At 46.7% G+C, this 21161-nt stretch overlaps 1 protein-coding gene across 1 annotated transcript in view; it reads left to right on the plus strand.

The window, feature by feature from the left end:
* Nucleotides 1–382: 382 nt before the first annotated feature.
* ITGB3 (integrin subunit beta 3) overlaps nt 383–21161 on the plus strand; it is a 52311-nt gene continuing 31532 nt past the window's right edge. Inside the window, exons 1-2 of the mRNA XM_069481588.1 lie at nt 383–461; nt 15705–15790. Of these exons, the coding sequence (XP_069337689.1) occupies nt 383–461; nt 15705–15790 (165 nt within the window). The remainder of the gene's footprint in view (nt 462–15704; nt 15791–21161) is intronic.

Below are 21161 nucleotides of genomic sequence, written 5' to 3' on the forward strand. Positions count from 1 at the left end.
TTTGCGGGTGTCTCTGAGGAGGTGGGACTGGAAGGGTCCAGGCAGGGGCCACAGGCTTCTGGCCTTTCTGAGCATACCGAGTGCCCCGAGGGGGACCCGGGACGGGGATGCACTGGCGGCCCCGCTGCGGGCCGGCCTCGCCTCGCGGGCTCGCAGGCGGGTCCCCGTGGGCGGAGGCGAGGCGCTGCGAGGAGTCTCGGTTCCCCACCGCTCCGTCTCCGGCGCAGGGTCCAGAAAAGGGCCCGAGGGGAGGAAGCACGAGTCCGCGGCCCGCCCCGTTGCGTCCCACCCACCGCGTCCCCTCCCCTCCCGCTGCGGGAAAAGCGACCGCGGCCGCGCTGCTCGCCGTGGGGCGGGCGGAGCGCGGCGGGCGGCGGACGAGATGCGAGCGCGGCCGCAGCCCGGGCGGCTCTGGGCGGCTCTGCTGGCGCTGGGGGCGCTGGCGGGCGTCGGCGTCGGAGGTGAGTGGGGCTCCCGCGCCGCGGGGACGCAGCTCTCCCGGGGTCCGCGTCGCCGTCCCGTTTGCAGACTTGAAACCGCGAAACCCGCGCGGGCGGGTCCCCGCGGGGCTGCGCTCGGAGTGCCGGGGACCGTCCCGGCCCCGCGGTGGAGGGGCTGAGAGGCGCGCGGTGCCCGGGGGCGGGTCCTCCGGACTCCGAAGCTGTCAGCCGGGTTGGGCGCCTTCCCGCGGCGGTCTCGGCGCGCGCGGTGCGGTGGCCGCGTCTCTGAGCCCCGCGTTCAGCTCCAGTGCACGCGTCGCGGGTGGTCCCCACCGGGCAAAGGAAGACTGGCCCGAGACTGGCCCGGGTAGCCGAGGCGAGGTGGGGCTTCCCGGGGCTGCTCCCGCGCGTTGGCTGAGGGACGCATCTGTAGCTTCTGCAGCGAGAGAGCGCACGGGTTTGCCAGTTACTCGACATTTCCTTTTTCTCCGAGTGTTACACTTTCTTCCAAGTTTTTTTTTTTTTTTTTTAACTTGGTGGCTCCCTGCAGGAATGTTTTGGAGCAGGATGAGGGCTCTGCCTCCTCCGGTGTCCCCGGGTGGCAGCGGTGCCTCTGCTTCCGGGACGGACCTTGCACCCCCAAAATCTCTAGTGTATGCGGGGAGCCACAGCGAGGCTCCCTTGGGCTGGCTTGGATTCCTGCCTTTGTCTCCCTTGCTGCTGCGCACACCATCAGCCGCCGGGGCAGGCGGCATTCGGCCTCCTTGTTGCTGGGGTCAGGGATGGAGGGATAGAGCGGGCACAACCCTGGGCTGCTGCCCGTCGTCTTTCCGGAGCCCTTGGGGATCTTGCTTGGCGGGGGCTCTGGTTCCTGGTTCCCTGGGGCCGCTCCTTTCTGAGGACGCCACAAGAGTGCATATGTGTACTTTTAATGTACTCATAAAGCACTCATAAAGTACTCATAAAGCAATTTAGACCCTGCAGAAGGAATTGCTTTCAAGGTTAAGATTTATTGGTAAGTCCATTTTAAAGATAAACTATTCAAAATACTTTGACGATCGCTGTAAAGAATCTTATACGGATGTACAGGCAGATACGAGATAGGGGAAGGGTATCTTGGAAGAGTTGCAGTCGATGTATAGGGAGCTGTTCAAGCTGTTATTGTTGAACTTCCCATGTGATAAGAGACTAAAACAGATCACCTGGTATCTTTAGCTTGCAGGGAGCAGCCTGATGACCTTTGCTCGGAAATAGAGTCTCCAGCATTTTGCCCTGGAAGATGTGAGAGCCTTTGGTCAGATGCAGGGCAACTCAGCTTCTTCCTGCAGAGATGCCGGCTTCCATGAACTTAAAACAATTTTTGCTTTCATTTAAAAAATTTTTACATCCACAGTTTTCTAAGTTCAATTCTGAGTGTAGTCATTATATTTTCTTATAGTTTTAGAATAAATGAGGTAACGTGAGATAGCGCCTAGCTGGTGCTTGGCCTGATGTTAGTGAAGATGAAGAGTGTATATATTATTTTGGTGTCTCCCTCCCTATCCCCAACTTCTCTGGAGCCCCAATATATGTTATGTTGGTCTGGTTTGCACAGTTGTAATGACCCATGTAGGATTCTACTGCATTGACATACTTAAGTTTGCATTAAAGATCGTTTAGGAGATCTGTTCACAGATTTATCTTGTGATGGGGGTGATTCCGGGAGTGGTGATGGGTTGTGCTGAACTAGCCCCAGACCCCCTCTGAGAGGCAGGGTAGAATAGTGTTTAAGAGCAGGGGCTGTAGAATCAGACTTCTAGAGTAATAAGCACCCCGACCCCCAAGCAAATTCTATCATTTTTACATCTGCCATCCCAATTTTGGTAGCAGGGTTGCAGATATCATTAGATCCTTGGGGAAGCAGGTTGTGGGATGAGTGTGGAATTGTGTTGGGACACAAAGTGTTGAAGGGACACAGAAAGAACTGGATGGGGTTGGGAATGGCACAGAGAGGCTGTCCTAGAGTAGGAGAGTCTGGTATGGGTAGAAGAAAGGTGGTTGGGGGATAGCATTAAGTTTTCTTGATTTTATGTGCAAAGATAATCTTTTTAGCTTCACCCAAGAAGTATTGGGTTTTGTGGCTTCCCCATATTTAGGTTTTTATTCTAACTTGTTTAATTCTGAGCTGTGGTGCTTATTTCTCTTCTGGACTTTATATCTTAGAAATTCTTGAGTTGAAACCCTCTGCTGGAATATTTAGGTCTTAGAAAAATGTAGGAGGAAGGCCTGTTGGCTGGGGAAAGGGAGAGCTATGGTTTAAAGCCAGACAGATGTAGGTTTGATTCTTGACTTTGCTGCTTACTGGCTGTGTGACCTTAAGTTACCTAATCTCTTAGCTCCTCAGTTTCCTCATCTGCAAAGTGGAGAAAACAATACCTCTGTGATTATACTGATTACATGAGACAAAGGCACAAAATTAATATTCAGTAAACAGCAACTACTCTTGTCATTATTCTTCCCATCCGTGCAATCTACTGTGTATTGGAGGCAAGAGCTGTTACTGCTTCATGCATGAGCACTAACCAGGCTCCCAGAGTGAAACTGATGGCGTCCTTTTGCCCACACCTCTGTGAGGGGGACCCTGGTTATTTCAACCCATTTCTTGGTGGTGGTTTGGCATACTTCAGCCAATCTGACCCAACAAAAATCCACAGAAGAGGCCAAGGAGTAGAGAGGCTCTATCTATGAGAAAACCTCAAGCCCAGTCTCTGGGAAAGGAGGAAGGTAAAAGGCATCTGCAAGATTTCCAGTTCCACGAGAGGGACATGTCTGTTTCATTCAAAAACTCTATGCCCAGTGCCTGGCACATAGGCAGCAAAATAAATATCTATGGGATGGTATGAAAGGCATCTGGAGGTGATGTGCCAAACTTCAAGAAAGCCAATGTTTGAATATTTGCATTCATTTAGTAAAGATCCTCAGGTGCTGCGTCGGAATGTTCTGGAGGGTACACGAAGTACAGCTGAGATCATGCATTCTTTGGGCATTTGGACCCCTGTACTGTGGCACCATTTGCACCTCTGATGTGAGGGTGCTGGAAACTCAAGGGATCCTCTGTGAAGTGTCTGCCCCTTTTTCCCTTCTGGGAGGAGCCCTCAGGAGGGCAACATTCTCCTTTAGTGTAAGGGCAAAGGTGAAGAGTGAAGGAGATCTCCTGGGGAGACCATAAGATGGGCAAGGAGGCGACAGTAAGGAGGGGCAGTCTGGGTATGACTCTAGAATTTCCTAACAGAAATTCCTCTTCCGCAGCTCCCCACCCCACTTGGGATCTCTGGTTATCATCCCCTTCCAGCCCCAAGAATCCTTCTGCCCTCGTTGGCAGGAATGGCCAGGAAGCGTGCCCACAACAACCACAACTCATGAATCAGACAGATAATTAATCGGGAGAGTGACTGAGCTGCTTTGGGGACAAACCATGTGGCTCTACCCAGCCCTCGCTCTGCCCACAGAGCGGGCCTGCAGCTTAACCCCATCACCTCGTCTCCCTTTCCCTGAACCTTGGCTCTTCCGGAGTGGGAGGATCATTGTGCCTGATGGAGCTCCGGCCACTAGTGGAAATGAAGGTGGGAGCAGGGAAATGACACTGTTTAGGGAAACTACCTATTCCCCCTATGTAAACTGCTGGCATTTATTACAATGTGAAATTCTCCAGCAGAAAAATGACAAAATCTGCCTTTCTTTCCATGCGCACAGTCTTACCAGAAACATTTTTTTAAAGTTAGGTTGCTGAAATACTGTTTATGTACAATAAAATTCATCCTATTTAGGTGCAGAGTTCTAGGAATTTTTACAAATGCATATGTTCAAGTAACCATCACCATAATCAAGATACAAAATATTTCCATTGCCCCCCAAAATTCCCTCAAGGTCTTTTGTAATCAATTTCCTACCTCCACCCCTAGTCCCTAGCAACCACTGATCTGTTTCCTGTTCCTACAGTTCTATGTTTCACAGAATGTCATGTAATGAAATCATACAGTGTATAGCCTTTCAGTCTGGCTTCTTTCACTCATCAGAATGTATTTGGGATGTATTGATCCATGTTTCATGTATCAATAACTCTAAGAGGCTACCTGAGGCTACTCTGTCATCCTCGAGTGTTGAAACATTACCCTGAAAGCAGTGGGGCTGGATCCATGATTCTTTATGCCCTGGAGATGCCATCCCACTTTCAATTTCTAATTTGTCTTTTTTCTTTTTCTTATTTTGGAGTCAGGGTCTTGCTCTGTTGCCTGGGCTAGAGTGCAGTGATGTCATCATAGCTCACTGCAACCTCAAACTCCTGGGCTCAAGTGATCCTCCTGTCTCAGCCTCTTGAGTAGCTACGGGCATGTGCCACCATGCCTGGCTAATTTTTTCTCTTTTTATTAGAGACAGGTTCTCACTCTTGTTCAGACTGGTCTTGAACTCCTGACCTCAAGTGAGCCTCCCACCTTGGCCTCCCAGAGTGCTAGGATTAGAGGCATGAGCCACTGCTCCTGGCCCAATTTCTAAATTTTCTTATTGGATAGATGCATTCATCATATATAGTCCAGTAGATTTTCCAAGTGCTAAGTAGTTAAAGACATCAGGATACTGGATAGGATTTTGCAGCAACACTTTTATTATTCTTGGTCCTAAGATCAATAGATATTTTGTGGCCAAATTTGGTATGTCAGAATCCTTGGAGCCAGAAGCTGTTAAGTAAACCTGGGGCTATTCTACCTTCGTTTATTTTTGGTAGCATCTCTGACAAAACATCCCATTAGAAGTCTTCCTTTCTGTTTTTCTGTCATGTTCCCACAAAAAGACTACTTATTCACCCCTCCCTGTTTCTTAGTTCAGTTCAGTTTCTTAGTTCAGTTAGTGAAGATGTTTAAACATTCAAGGAGAGAAAGAATGAGGTGATACATGCTCATCGTGAGAGAGTCAAACATTGGAGAGTAAAAGTGCTGATTCCCTTCTACTTCTACTCCCCTATCATGTCCACTATTAATCAAGTAGTGCGTTGTACTCAGACATTTTCCCCATGCATATATAATTCTCACGTATGTGTGTGTGTGTGTGTGTGTGTGTGTTCCTTTACCTAAACTTGTGTTATGTGCTACTTCCTTTTATGTAGGAAAAAAAAAAAAACTCAGTGTGAAAAGAACTCTGGGTCCGCATATAAGAAACCTACATCCGATTCATGGTTCTGCAGGCTTTCTTATCAACTTGCTGGGTGACTTTGAACAGGCATCTTACCTCTGGGACTCATCTCTTGGTGCCTCAGGGGCTGCAGAGCCTGCCAAGGGTAAGATGAAGGCAGAGACCAAAGTGTGCTCCTGCCCCTCCCCACCTTCAACTGAAGTTTCTCCTTTGACTGATTAACAACTTGGAATTTCATGCAAGGATTTCTTTGAGAATAAAAGGGAGGTCCTGCTGTTAAAATCAAACCTGAAAAACTTTGCACTAGAAGAGAGCTCCAGAAGTTTGGCAAAAGAAACATTCAATAGCCACTTTAAAAGTTCCTGTAGTCAACCCTAAACCTCTTTGCTAAGGGAATTTTTGGATAGAGAAAACCTGGTCTGTGATATCCACTCATGGTTCCAAACCCCTATTTTACCACGACACATGATAAACTCCAGATGAAACCTTTACTGGAGCCGCCTCGAGGAGCATGTTTGACCAACTCCCCAGTGGAGGGGAGCGTGGTGTCTCCTTCCTGGGACTTCCACAAGTTGAGAACAGACCACACTGTGGCCTGGGTAGTTCTTAAAGGCTAGTGGGCTGGACAAAGTTTATTATTATTTTTTCATTCTCTTTTATTATATTATTAATTTTTCTTAATTGAAAAATAAAATTTTTATATATTTATGGTGTACATGATGTTTTGAAATATGTACACATTGTGGAATGGCTAAAATCAAGTTAATTAACATATGCATTACCTCACATACTTAATTATTTGTGGCGAGAACACCCACAATCTACTCTCTTAGGAATTTTCAGGTGGATGATACATTGTTATTAACTATACTCACCATGTTGTGCAGTAGATCTCTTGAACTTATTCTTCCTGCCTAACTGAAGTTTCATATCCTTTGACCAGCATCTCCGCATCCACCCCAGATCCCAAAGTTTATTCTTGTGTTCCTGCCGAGCTTTGGGGTTCCAAGAGGTTTTGATACTGATGGAACAGTTTGTAGAAGATTCTGGACAGCATATGTTTAAATAAATGCAAATGTAGAAAGGGAGGCAGAACAGAGGACATTTAAAATTAGTTTTAATTTTCTTTTAGCTTAAAAAAGTAATTCAGCTTGCAGTAAAAAAAAAAAGTCAGAAATACAATAATGTAAGAAGTACAAATTCTTTGTAGTCTTATCCTTAAAGATAACCACTGTTTTTTTTTTTTTTTTTTTTTTTTTTGAGACAGAGTCTCACTCTGTTGCCCAGGCTAGAGTGAGTGCCATGGCATCAGCCTAGCTCACAGCAACCTCAAACTCCTGAGCTCAAGCGATCCTCCTGTCTCATCCTCCCGAGTAGCTGGGACTACAGGCATGCACCACCATGCCCGGCTAATTTTTTCTATATATATTTTTAGCTGTCCATATAATTTCTTTCTATTTTTGGTAGAGATGGGGTCTCGCTCTTGCTCAGGCTGGTCTCGAACTCCTGAGCTCAAACGATCCGCCCACCTCGGCCTCCCAGAGTGCTAGGATTACAGGCGTGAGCCACCGCGCCCGGCCTAGATAACCACTGTTGACAGAGTTTTTCTTCCTATGTATATGTCAACATATATAATTATTTATCATTATTGTTGTTTCTCAAACAGGATCATCCACAATAGGATCATTGCCATTTAATAATATGCCCTAGGCAGCTTTTCATATCTGTTTGTGGCTTTCCATTATTTATCTCAAGAGCTATAATTCTAGCCAGAAGACATACTGTTATGTAGCTATATCAGAATTTACATGACCAATTCCCTGTTGGCAGACATTGAAGTCATTCCTAATTATTTGCTACTACAAATAAAGCTACGGGTGCTATCCTTATTCATTTACTACACACCTTTGTTCAAGTGTTTCTACAGACTAAATTTCTTGAACTAAAGTTGCTGGGTCAAAGGGCGTGAATATTTTAAATTTAAATTTTAATAGTTTTCGCCAATTTGTCCTCTAAATGGTTAAACCAATTTGCCTTCCTGCCAAGATGGGCTGCCTGCTGTCTACACCCACAAGACATGAGCTGGGGGAGGGAGGCAGCAGAACTGGACTGCTGGATGCCAAGGAGGTCACCAACAGGGCGCCGTTGGGCTGGTCCTCCAACATAGCTTGGTACAGGCCTGCCTCTTCTATACTGAATGAGTCAGATGGGAGGTGGGGTTGGTGTGCATAAAATTTTCCAGAACTTTGAGATGCAGCATTTGAGTGAAATACTAGTTAGGCCACTAGGAAGAAATGGCGACTTGTACATTGTTTGAGGGGTCTTGGGCCCTGGGATGCTGAGCCTCCTAGAGTATTAATCGCGCTGATGATGCTTTTTGGCTGGAAGAGTAGATAGTTCCAGCCCTTTCTGGCTGGAAGAGAAGATCATTTAACTGGACACTATTCATTTTACAGAAAAGCAAAAAGGGAGTTCCTAAGAGGTGAAGTGACTTGCTCAAGGTCACACAACTAGCTTAGTGGCATTGGTGGGGTCTAGCCGTGTGGACTCCTGTCTCCCAGCCAGACTGATTTCTTTACTATATCATATCGGAGACAAAGGGCCCTCTCACATCTGACCCTGAGGTGGAGGGGAGGGGCACGGGCATTCCTGGTGTAGGAAGTGACTAGGTGAAGGTGAGGGGGAAGGAAATGAACATTTACTGAGCATCCACTGTAGATGGTTCTTTTATGCAGGTTACGTCATTTAATCCTAACAACTTGGGAGCGTGGGGGAAAGGAAGAAGTTGTTTGGAGTCTCTAGTTGCATGGCTGATGTGGCCGGGTTAAACCTGCTAAATACAAGGGAGCAGTTATAAATTCTTGACTAGGGCTGTGACAGCGTCAAAGAGGCAGTGGCCTTAGAGAGAGAACAAGAGATGAAGGGATGTGCTTGAGGCCACATGGCCAGCGGAATGGCAAGGGTGACTTTGGCCTTGAGTTCTCCTGCCAATGTGCGTACTTCCCCTACCATGGTGTCCATTGATTTACTGTCCCTGCCTCGCCAAGTTTCCCAGGGGCTGGGTGTTAATGGGCTTTCTGTGGTCTTCAGCACATGGCTACCTAATTAACCCAGTTGGAGAAGATAACCAGACAAGATCTGGCTTCATTTATAAGGCAAGACCTACTGGCTGAGGGGTCATTGAAAGGGTATGACCAGTGGTTGAAACATTTGAGCTTTGTCCAAAGAGAATCCACATGCTCAGGCCAAAATCCTTCCTGTCGTTCCCTTCTGAACAAACTGCTCTGAAAAAGAATTTGGATAAAAGAGACTTTATTCCGGTGAACAGTTTGCCAACCTGGGAGATGCAACCTTCCTTGGGTATAAAACCAAGGTGCATTCTAGAGAACGAAGGGAGTTAGGGGTTTTATAGTGACGGTTCCATACAGGTTCCCAATCGGGTTCATTTATGGAAATTAGGGATTCAAACTCACTTGGTCCCGATTGGTTGATACAGCTGAGCCCTGATTGGTCAAGGCAGCTGAGCCAATTGGTTGGTTCAGGTGGGCTCTGGAAGTCCCAAAGTTGAACAGAGATGCAGGTTTTCAGGGAACTCAGAGTACGTGTGTGAACTCTAGTCAGCAAATGGTTCTTTGTATTTAAAATTTAGGTCCAGTTAGTCGTATCTTGAAGGATCGGCTCTTTCAGGTTCACATCTGTTCACACCTTCATGCCCACATACCACCCATTAGCGAGTCTTTGGGATATATCTAGAGTCTGACCACATCACTGACACTGCTACCATCCGAGTCCAAACCGCTGCCATCTATTGCCTGGATTATTTTAATAAGTGCCTAATTGGTCTCTCTCCCTCTTGCTTCCCTCCTGTCTGTCCTCCACTCAGCGGCCAGGATTATCTTTTTTTGCTCACCTCTGCTCAAATTCCTCTAGTGGCTTCCTACCATGTGGAGAATGGAAACCGCATTCCCTACCATGGCTATAGCTTTCTAGTGTTCTGGTCCCTGACTGCTTCTCCAGCCTCTGTGCCTCTCTCCTCTTCCTTCCTCTCTCTTCCTGATATTTCTCTAACAGGCTGAGGTCCATCCAGCTCTCATCTTGGGTTCTTTCTGGAATGCTTGTGCCCTAGATCTTCCCATGATTCACTCCAAAACATCATTTTGAAATGTCAGCCCTGCAGACTTTTCCTGACCGTGTTTGTTAAAGGAGACTCCTTTCCCTCATTGCTTGCTGTTCCTTTATCCTGTTTTATCTTCTTACAGCATTTGCCACTGTTTGAAAGTGTGCTTTTTTTGTTGTGTATGTTTTTGTTATCATCTTGCTCACTAAAATTTACATTTCATGAGAGTAGGGGCTTTGTTTAATTCAACAATGTGTCTCCAGTGCCTAGGAGAGTGCCTGGCACAGGCAGATGCTCAATGAATATTTGTTGAGTAAATGAACAAATGAACGAATGCTGACACCATTGATATCTATTGGTAAGAAAGAATAAAGCTAAAATAACTACTTTTCCAACCTTATCCACATGTGGATGAAACATAGCATAATTTGCATTCCAGGTTGGCATTTTTCAGGCATGCAAAGTATTTCAGGACAAATGTTCCTCAAAATCATGTCATATACACTATGGAAATGCAGATTCATTTTTATTAGTTTCTTAGGGCAGCTGTAACAAAGTACCACAAACTGGGTGGCTTAAAACAACAGAAATTTATTCTTATTTATTTATTTATTTTGATATGGGTCTTGCTATGTTGCCCATGCTGATCTCCAAAGTGATTCTCCTGCTTCAACCTTCCAAGTACCTGGGATTACAGGCACACACCAGCATACCCAGCTCAGACATTTATTCTTGCTGGAGGGTAGAAAACTTGAAATCAAGGCATCAGCAGGGCCAGGCTCCCTCTGAGGCTCTGGGAAGAACCCTTTCTTGCCTCTTCCTAGCTTCTGGTGGTGGCTGGCACTTCTTGGTGTTCCTTAACTTCCAGCTGCATCACTCCAATCTCTGCCTGTCACCACATGGCATTCTCTCTATCTTCATGTGATGTTTTCCTCTTCTTGTAAGGACATAAGTCATACTGGATTAGGGCCCTCTCTAATGACCGCATCTTGATTACATATGCAAAGACCCTATTTCCATGTAAGGTCATAATCACAGGTACTGGGGGTTAGGACTTCAACATATCCCTTTTAGGGACACAAGTCAATCTGTAACACATTTTAACATTGGTGGAGGCAAATTATATCCAAATGTTTTCCATTGTTAAATACCATGTGTAACTGGCTCTGATACACTTTTAAAATCTCTGCAATCAGGAAATATCCTACATCCATAGTCTTAGATTTGATGAATACAGTAGCTTGGATTTGCTACTGCTTTGGGCAATGTTTGTTGGAGATTTTTGCTCAGAACACAGAGGTATATGTTATCTTGAACTCCACCTTCTTGTTCCCTTACCCTTCTTTGTGTTACTTAGCTGCTGCTATGTTTAAGGAAGAAACAAAAGTAAAATAAACTTTCTTAGAAACTTGCTCAAGAGAAACCACTTGCACATACATAGGGCAGTTAGCATGAGATGTTTTGTTCTTCAGTGAGTCACCCAGCCAGGTGACTACAGTGGAAGATCAGGCACCATCTGAGTCACCCGTTGTCCCCCTGGACCTAATTGGGAAGTGATCAGTCAAAGGTTAGTAGCTGGGCAGGGGACCCAGGCTGGAACTTCTCTCTGGCAGACAGTAAGAGAGATGTTCATAGTGTTTGCAGTACGAATCGTCCTCCCTTCCCGCTAAACACCTCTCACTCTGACTTAGCCTTCTCCTAAAGTCCCGTGGCCTGTTCCTGCAGTCTGACATCCTGTCTCATTGGACAACATGTCCTCAAAATAGCCCCCATTGACGCATTATGACATCCACGGGTTCCAACTCCCTTCCTTGTTTCCTTTTTTCCCTCTATTTTTCCCACCCTTTGTCTTTCTTTCTTCTGGTTCTGTGATTCAGGCTGATGTGCCAAACCACAGCCTTCTATGTCTACTTTCCAGGCAAACATCTTGGCTGCCCTTGTCTATCTTTTGTCATTGGCCTTTGCTTCTTGGCCATCCCTCCTACATTGGATTTTTGAACACTAATATTGCTAACTCCATTTAGAAGCCAGATCTGACAATTGATCATTCTTGCCTAGTCTGATACTTTCTGGCTCTGCGCTCCCCCCGCCCTGCTTCCAGTTTAGGGCATGCTTAGCTCTGTGTCCAGTGTCCTGTAGAATGGTGTCTTCAAGGAAAAAAAAATAAATAAAACACTCTCCTGCCCTAAACAACTTGAGACTCAGGATAAAAACAGTAACAGTATAAACAATGGCAGCCGTAGCAGCAGCAGCAGCATTGATGGAGGGCTTTCTGTGCATCAGCTGGTGTGCTCAAAATGTTCAGGGATGGGTTCATTTCAACTTTACAACCACCCTGTGAGGATCAGGGCCAATTCACTTTGTTCCTGCCTCTGGCTAAACTGTCAATGGGAAGGGGCAGTCAGAGTTGTTCATTCTTTTGGTGACATCCTGGAGAAGATCCCCACTTCTGCAGTGGGGCTGAGTCTGGGCCCCAGAGGCTGAGCAGGAACATGGGCTTTGTGAATGACTAGAAACAGAGGCCCAAACTCCTTCCACATGTTCAGGAGGGAGGGGTGGCCTCGGAGCAACAGCTCATTGAATCCTCATGGGCCCAGTGCAGGGAATTCTGATGAGTCAGTCACTTTTAACCACTGCATTCCAGGGAGCCTGTGCTGGTAGCAGGACTTGGTTGGGGGTATCATGGGGTGCGGGGGATCATTGGTTCTCATGAAATCAACCTGTGATTCATTAAAAAGAGGGGATGAGGGGAACTGGATAACCATGACTCCCCAGGCTTGACTTTCTAAAGGACAAATCTTGGCAGCCCATTTCATCCTCTGGGGTCACGGACCTCCATTCACTTGGGAGGGGCCTGCTGTTATTTGTTTTGTGTCTGGCAGGGGTTTCTATTGTGGCTACAAGACAAGGACTCATAAGGAAATGCTAATTTGAGAATGAATGGATGGTTAAGTGGGTAGACTGGGAAAAGTCTTTAAAAATAATTTGACAGTGCTCCTATCTCCCACGGTCCTTGTCTCTCTTCTGACCCTTCCTGAGGGCTCCTGCTGCTTCTCTCCTGGTGAAAATCGATGGTATTTACGTCCAGAATCACCCCCTGGATGCCAATTCCCATGGAAACTCCAAAAAGGAAGGGAGATACCTATTAATAAAATAGTTCGGGCTCCTCTCAGAACTCTCTGATGGGGCAATAAAGAGGGGCTGTGTTCACATCTGCCTGGGGGGAGAGCAATTATAAGGCTAAGAGATGGCCAGCCAACCCTTGGAGGGAGAAGCCTTGGCTTGCGTTGTTTCTTATGAATTTGGCGGCTACTTTTCTTCCGTTACAGACATTGAGTGGCTCAGGGCTGCCCCACCTCAGAGGTGACCTTGATGCTTTAGGGCCAGGCCTGCAACCAACATCATAATTCCCACTCCACAGTCCTCACGTTCACATGCTAAAGTTGTCGTCAAGTCAGAGGGTGGAGCCCTGGAGGTTACTTATGGGCTTATAGTGGCCTTCTACTCATAGAATTTTTTAGAGTTGGGCAAGGCCTTTGAAGTTAGACAGACTCAAGGCTCTGAGGAAACCGGGGGCTTCCAGGAGGTGCTTCAAGGATTCCACACATAACCTAGTGTTTTGGGGAGAAAAATGAAAGTTTAAATTGTCTGAGGAAACGTTGCAACGCATTTACACATTCTATATTGGAATTCTGTGCATAATTTTGAGAAATGAGCTCAGTTGCTTAAAAAAACAAAACAAAACAAAACCTGATCTAGTCTACTACCTTTCACTTTGCTCTAATACATATTTACTGAGCATCTTCTTTGGACAACAACTCAAGCTGGGCTGGTAGGACAGAGCAGGCCTCCAGGAACTTAAAATATATTGGGTGGCAGCGTTACTAAGGCAGATACAGAAATAGTTACAATATGGTAGGAATATTAGGATTGAAGAAACTGAGGCTAAGAGGAGTTAAATGACCCAAGCAAGGCCAGCTATTAGTGGGTGACTCAGTCAGGACCACAATCTACTGATTTCTACTGATTGTGTGTGTACTCATTCTGTTAGACCTCTTTGCCCCCTAGTAAGGCTCTGAAATGGATACTGTCAAAGTATAATTTTCAAAGAGTTAAAGGTGTGATTCCCATAACAAATATAAAATGAACATATGTCAAAGATTTTATTCAACTTAATGAGGAGCCACTAAGATGTTAGGACTAGTTCACAAGAGAATCCAAAAAAGGGAGAGTTATAGTTGGTTAGTCAAAGGAATGCTACAGTGAATTAGCTAATAGATTCAAAACTGGTTAATGCCTGTTCTCCAAGGCAATAAACCTTAACCTTTGTGGGTTACCTTTTCCACCAGACAGAAATCATTGGCATTGTAGTTGCATAAGAATCACAGCATTGTTTTCATTAAGAATCATTTCCATTGCTACTGATTTTCTGCAAGTTAACCTCTACTCTTACAGCATTGTAAATATCCTAATGAGTAAAAGTTAAACCAAGATACACATTCCTAGAAAATCAGATAATCTATAAGCATGGTGGATCTGCTAGTCAACACCCTGCATTACATTGAAGGGACACTCAGTATTACCTTTGCTTATTTCCACATTTTATATAATCTTTCTTAATACTGTGTGTGTGTGTGTGTGTGTGTGTGTATGTGTGTATGTATGTATGTATACACCATTTTCTGAGCATGTTTTTGTCCAGGTGTTGGGAGGGAGGGAATTCAGTCACATTATGATAAGATGGACTGAGAACTTAGCTCAGTGACAAGTTTTGGGGACACTGGGAAAACATCCCAATGGTCAGGATGATTTCTCCAAAAATAGATTTGCTGGTCTCACTAGCTGGGGGCAAATGGGCCCCTTAGAATACTGCATAAAAGAGCTGTCAGGATGCTGGGTCACGAGGAAATGGATCTCGCATGTTCTGCCCCTTGCATTGGAAAAGGCTCCCTGGGGCACTGTGGGAAGAGGGGTTTACCTGGCTGAGGTAGGAAAGCTGAGCTGGGGAAGCAGAGAGGACAGTGGCTTCTGTCCAAGCAGAGCCTGGGTTTGGCTTCCCCCGCTGAGCTTCTCAGGGCTATTTTGGTTCCCCTGGTTGTCCCTGTTCCTCCCCGCAGCCTTTTCTCTGTCCTTTGCCAGTGTGAGGACTGTTCACATTTGAACGACACTGTGTAGCATACCAAGTGCTTCCCTTTAACTCACCAAAGTCTTGCACAAATCCTGTGAGACAGATACTGTCATTTCATACAGCTTAGCTGAGTTGCCTAAGATCATGCCACAGCTAGTTAAGAAGAGCATTCAGAATTCAACCACACGCCTTCCAACTCCCAAATTCCACGTTCTCCCAGTTTCTATCCGTCAGCCTTTTCTAACATTTCTGCAGTGCCTCCTGCAGCATTTTATGCTTTGATTCCAAGATATGTGAATTGGGAAGCTTGGGAAGATTTCAGAAGATTTGTTTCCCCTAGCAGGCCAGAGGAACAACTGCCACTCAGGTCACCCTGCCTTCTCCACACCAGTCATATTTAAGCTATGTGTTAATGTCAGTGCCTCTGGGCCTCGGAGCCCCTGTGTAGTGGCTGTGAACATCACTAGAATAATTGAAGAGAGGACATACTGCCATTTCTCTGGGCCTCAGATTTTTATTTGCACAATAATGCCAGTGTCAGCCAGTAATTAATGAAAGCCTTTCCGTCAGTTATGATCTGACCCTTGGGTTCATGGCTTAGCCTTGCCCATCACTTGCTATCGCTGTGGCCTCATTAATAGAGGGTGGTGATGAGTTTCTCCCAATCTTCTTCATTCTCCTTCTTCCTTGCCAGTAGCCTGCGTTTGGTGAATGTCTGTGGTATGGTTAGAGCGTATTTGTGTGCACCCGAGAGCTATAAACCTGGCCGCTGGGGAAAGTTGGGAAGGATAGGGCAGGCCAGGAGCTTCATTGAGTCAAATCAGGTGCTAATGCCTTTGTCTCTCTCTTGCAGGGCCCAACATCTGTAGCACACGAGGTGTGAGCTCCTGCCAACAGTGTCTGGCTGTGAGTCCCATGTGTGCCTGGTGCTCGGATGAGGTAAGGAGCAGACACCTTGTGTCTTCCCAGACTTAGCTGCTTTTGTGGAAGAACAGACACATGAAGTTATCCCCTCCCTCCTAAATAGTTAAGCCTCTTGTCCCTTCTGAGCAAAACTAGGATGAATCCTTTCCACCGGTGGATGGTGACGAGCTGTCAGGCTGTTGGGGGATGTTGCTGGAAAGATCACCCCCAGTCTACCGCATAGCCTCCAGCTCTTGCCAGTTTGGTTAGGCCTCCTGGTCTCACCGTAACTCTTGCCACCCCTTACCACACTACACTTGCTTTTGTTGGGGTGGAACATCCCAGGGAAACAGGGCCTCAGTTTTCAAAAGGAGAGGCAGCACAGGGATCGATATGGAGTGGGTGCTGGTTACTTTTTCCTAGAATCTTAAAAAGGCAAATAGAAGAGGAATCGCATTTGTGTGTGGGGACACTTAGTCAGAGGATCCTTTCTCTTCCCTTCTCACTGATGACTGGGCCCCATGGCTTTACCCTTTCCTCTCTCTTTCTCTTCTTTCCCTCCTTCCTCCCCTCTCCCAGGTGTCAATGAGAGAAGAAGCTGGGCCAGTTGGTGAGGATGGGAGGGTGGCAGGAAAGGGTTAGCTGTGTCTAGGCAGAGAGTTTGTTGTGTCTGGGGCCCCAGGGAATGAGTGTGTCTGAGGGATTGGCTGTGTTTGTGGCCAGGGTGGAAATTTGGAGCTGTGAGGATGGTGGGGGTGGGGTGAAGGTGGCTGGAGAGATTCCCAGTGATTACAGTCTGAGGTTGAGTCATGGCCGTCCATGGCAGGTGGTCACCTGAGCTCCTGGGCTGGCTGCTTCTCGGCTACCTGAGGTGTCCTGTCTGTCACACAGCAAGTTTTATGATCGCTTCAACCCGGCCCTCATTCTCTCTGTCTGCTTCTCTGAGTTTCCTAAAAAGGCAGCCTTCCTGGCAGGCTGGGGGAGGAGAGGGAGCTGGAGGGTGTGTTTAGCGCTGGCCAGGAGGGCTGCCAGAACAGCAGAGGCTCAACACGCTGCTTTGGCCTCTGTGCTGTTCAGCACGAGAACTGCTTCCAGAGGCAGCTGCCCAACATCTGGGCCACATTGACTTCATTTAGCAAATGAAACATTCCCTGGGGCTGGGGGTGGGGGTTGAGGGGAGATGGGTGAGTCCTTCTCTCCCCCAAGCCCCCACCTGCAGGTTCTCCTCCCCTTGTGGGCTGAACTGACTGCCCAAGTGTGATGGAGCCTCCTCCCTTCTCATCTGCCGTATCCTCCTTCCTTTGGCCGCCATTATGATATCTTTGAGGTTCTTTTACAGGGAAGTTGCAATTCTGCCACTGAATCCTGGAAGAAGGGAGAGCTGGATGGGGGAGGGTGCCCAGTTTGACTTGGATGGCCTGACGCCTGCTGGAGCGGAGGGCAGCCAGGACAGAAAATCTAGTGTCACGCAGAGGATGCTTCCCCTCCTCCTTCCCTAGCCCAGAGAGTCTGGGGCAAAAGGAAACATTCTTGGAGAGTCTGTCCTGTTCCCCCTGCCCCCTGCTCTTCTTCACCCCTCTTGATCTGCCATGTAGCTGAGATGGGCTGAGATCTGACCAGACAAAGCTCCTAGGTCAGGTGGCCAGATTTCTACCATGCAGATGTAGAATATTTATGGGTGACTGGTGAATCTTGTCTCCAGGGGTAGGCCAGGGGAGGGCAGAGGGAAAGGTGCAGGGTAGGGTCAGAGCATGAGGTAGGACCAGCCTAGAAATGGAGGGTAGAGTCAGTGAGGAAATGGGCACAGCTAGGACCAAAGAAGACTAATGAAGGGAGGTAGAAAGTCCAATGAGACATTCCCTGGAAGAATGGCATGTAAACATGAAGGTAGTGATAACTAGCCAGGCACAGTGGCTCACGCCTGTCATTCCGGCACTTTGGGAGACTGAAGCCAGAGGATCACTTGAGCCCAGGAGTTTGAGAAGAGCCTGGGCAATATAGCGAGATCCCATCTCTACAAAAAATTAAAAAAAAAAATTAGCTGAGTGTGGTGGTACACTCCTGTAGTCTCAGGTACTTGGGAGGCTGAGGCTATGATTGGGCCACTGCACTCCAGCCTGGGCAACAGAGTGAGACCTCATCTTTTAAAAAAAAAAAAAAAAAGAAAGAAAGAAAGTAGGAGTAACCAGAGGTTTAGTGAATGAGCACAACTATCCCTAAGCAAGAGGAAGGAGGGGAGAGGAGGGAGAGGAGGAGCCCAGTGTGGGGCAAAATGTGTCGACCAGGGAGGGATGGAAGGTGGGAATCCCGGGCTGTACATAGCTGCTGTTCTTTTCCTGAAGGAATCAGGGCTTCCCCTGCACAGGCCAAGTGTAACTGCTAAAAGCACTTTGGCCATTGACTTAAAAAAACTAAAGGTCCGCTATCTGGCCCATTTTGCATATAATTTGTCGAATAATCAAACCCCGGAGAGCCCTGTGTACTTCTGGTCCCCTGCCTTGGCAGTTCCAGGCAGGCAGGCAGGCTGGCAGTGCCTGGAAAAACAACTGGTTGGGCTCAGCTTTCCCTTGGTCCTAGAGGACAGCAGCTCTTGGGTGTGTATAGCGAGCGCTTGGCTGGGTAATAGGAAAACGTAGCCAACGTGGATGAGCACTGAGTTTTGGGCCCATCTGCATGGGGTGTGTTCTTGGAGGGTTGGATACTGATACACTTTGGGATGGCGTGCTGTCTCTGGTCTGTAAATCTAGCCAACAGGCCTGCTTCATACAGAGATTCAACTTGTGGTCTTGGTCCCAGCGGCACCATGCTGGAGTCTAGAACCTTCCAAACTCATCTGGTGGTGAGAATTGCCTGGGCTGCTTGTTGAAAATAAAGGTTCCCAGGATGGACCCTGTATCTATTGCATCAGAATGGGTTGTTTTTTTTTTTTTTTTTTTTTTTTTTGAGACAGAGTCTCACTCTGTTGCCCAGGCTAGAGTGAGTGCCGTGGCGTCAGCCTAGCTCACAGCAACCTCAAACTCCTGAGCTCAAGTGATCCTCCTGTCTCAGCCTCCCGAGTAGCTGGGACTACAGGCATGCACCACCATGCCCGGCTAATTTTTTCTATATATATTTTTTAGCTGTCCATATAATTTCTTTCTATTTTTAGTAGAGGTGGGGTCTCGCTCTTGCTCAGGCTGGTCTCGAACTCCTGAGCTCAAACGATCCGCCCACCTCGGCCTCCCAGAGTGCTAGGATTACAGGCGTGAGCCACCGCGCCCGGCCAGAATGGGTTGTTATGATAGCAAGTTTGGCAAACATTGCTAAGCGAAGGAAAGGCCTGTTGGAGTTGAGGTGGGTGGAGATGAAGTTAAGCTTGCCAGATAAATACAGAACATCCGACTGGAGCCTGTAGACCTGGCTACTCAGGAGGCTGAGGCAAGAGGACCCTTTGAGCCCAGGAATTGGAGGCTGTAGTGCATTATGATCGTGCCTGTGAATAGCCACTGCATTCCAGCCTGGGCAACATAGCGGGACACCCTGTCTCTAAAAAATTAAAAGATAAAAATAAAAAAATCTAAACTATAGAACATCTAGTTAAATTTGAATTCAACAACAAATAATTTTTAGTATAAGTGTGTCCCAAATATTTGCTGAATTTGGCAACTGTAAAGTGGAGGGAAATACTAGAAATTCTTTTTTTTTTTTTTTTTTTGAGACAAAGTCTTTCTCTGTCACCTGGGTTAGAATGCTGTGGCATCAGCCTAGCTCACAGCAACCTCAAATTCCTGGGCTTAGACGATCCTCCTGCCTCAGCCTCCTGAGTAGCTGGGACTACAGGTGTGCACCACCACACCCAGTTAATTTTTTCTATTTTTAGTAGAGACAGGGTCTCCCTCTTGTTTAGGCTGATCTCAAACTCCTGACCTCAAGTGATCCTCCTGCTTTGGCTTCCCAGAGTGCTAGGATTACAGGTGTGAGCCACTGTGCCCAACCTAGAAATTCTTATGTAAGCCTGAGTGCACATTGGAGGTGGACCAGCTCCCTCTTAGCCTGATATTCAAGGGTGAAAGAGGAAGAAGGGGTTTGAGTCTAACAAAGTAGAGGAAGACTCCAATAGAATTTCCTTCTCATTTTCTTCTCTACAGCTGCAAGGGAGGGGTATAGGCCAGTATTTATATTTCTTTTTAGTCACTAACATAATTTTATTCTCACTTTTGCAGTGTAGTGGGGTGATCATAGCTCACTAGAATCTTGAACTCCTAGGCTCAAGGGATCCTCCTGCCTCAGCCTCCTGGGTAGCTAGGACTACAGGTGCTAGAACTAATTTTAAAAAAATTTTTGTAGATGCCTGGCAATTTTTTTATTTTTTGTAGAGACAGAGTCTTACTGTTGCCCAGGCTGGTCTCAAACTCCTGGAGTCCAGGGATCCTCTCACCTCGGCCTTCCAAAGTGTGAGATTACAGGCATGAACTGCTCTACCCAGCCTCTACTTATTTTTAACTTAGAAGATAAATGTCCGTCTTCAGAGTTTTGCTCCAACTTATTGTAAAAAAAAAAAAAAAGTATAATATTGAGAGCACTCCTCTCCTTGTAAACAATGAAGTATGAGTAGCAACAACTGTAAACTAAAATGCTTTCCTTTTCCTGTCATCCTTCTTTCTGTCCCCTCCATACTTCTCTCTGTGCATGTTCGAGTGATTTCTTGTCCTCACAGGATGAGTCATTCAAGACAACAATGTTAATTTGTTTAGATGGGAGATATTTTGGTGGCACTCTGGGGTAAAAAAAGAAAAAGTACTAGGGCATATTGACCCTTGCTCTTCAAGAAAAGAGGATGCAATAATAGCAGTAGTTATCATGGTAATTGGAGAATAGAGTCACCTTACATTTACATTTATTTGTTTATACCGCATCCAAAAGAATTTCAGTATATTTGACTCACATTGAGATTTTTCTATTTTGAAAGCATGTGACCATCACAATCGTATTTTATGCCCTGACCAACCCTGTGAGATAGGCCGGATAATGGTAAGTATTCATGCTGTACTTTCCCAGTTTCCGAAATGGGGTTAATGGAGACTGGTACTGAGAGCATGCATGTGTCACTCTCCCGGGAGAGGGAGGTAATTCGCAAGCTCACAGCAGGGGGCTGGAACCTCCCACCTCTGTGCTCAGGACCTTCCCCTGAGTCTTGGCTATTTTTACCCTTTTTATGTAACATCCGGTTTCACTGGGGACTGGACCTTTCATAGCCACCCCTGCCCCCAGCTTTCTCTCTGAGTAACCTGGAAACATTCCTTCTACCTTTTCGGCCTGGGTTATTATTAATAAGAAAGGGAATGTTGCCCAAGTGAGTTGAGGTCACTGCCTTGGTGTCCCCTGGGACAGGCGGCGCTCAGCTGATGAGCAAGCCTGTGAAGTTCCT

The sequence above is a fragment of the Eulemur rufifrons genome, chromosome 9 (genome assembly GCF_041146395.1).
Source record: "Eulemur rufifrons isolate Redbay chromosome 9, OSU_ERuf_1, whole genome shotgun sequence".
Classification (NCBI taxonomy): Eukaryota; Metazoa; Chordata; class Mammalia; order Primates; family Lemuridae; genus Eulemur; species Eulemur rufifrons.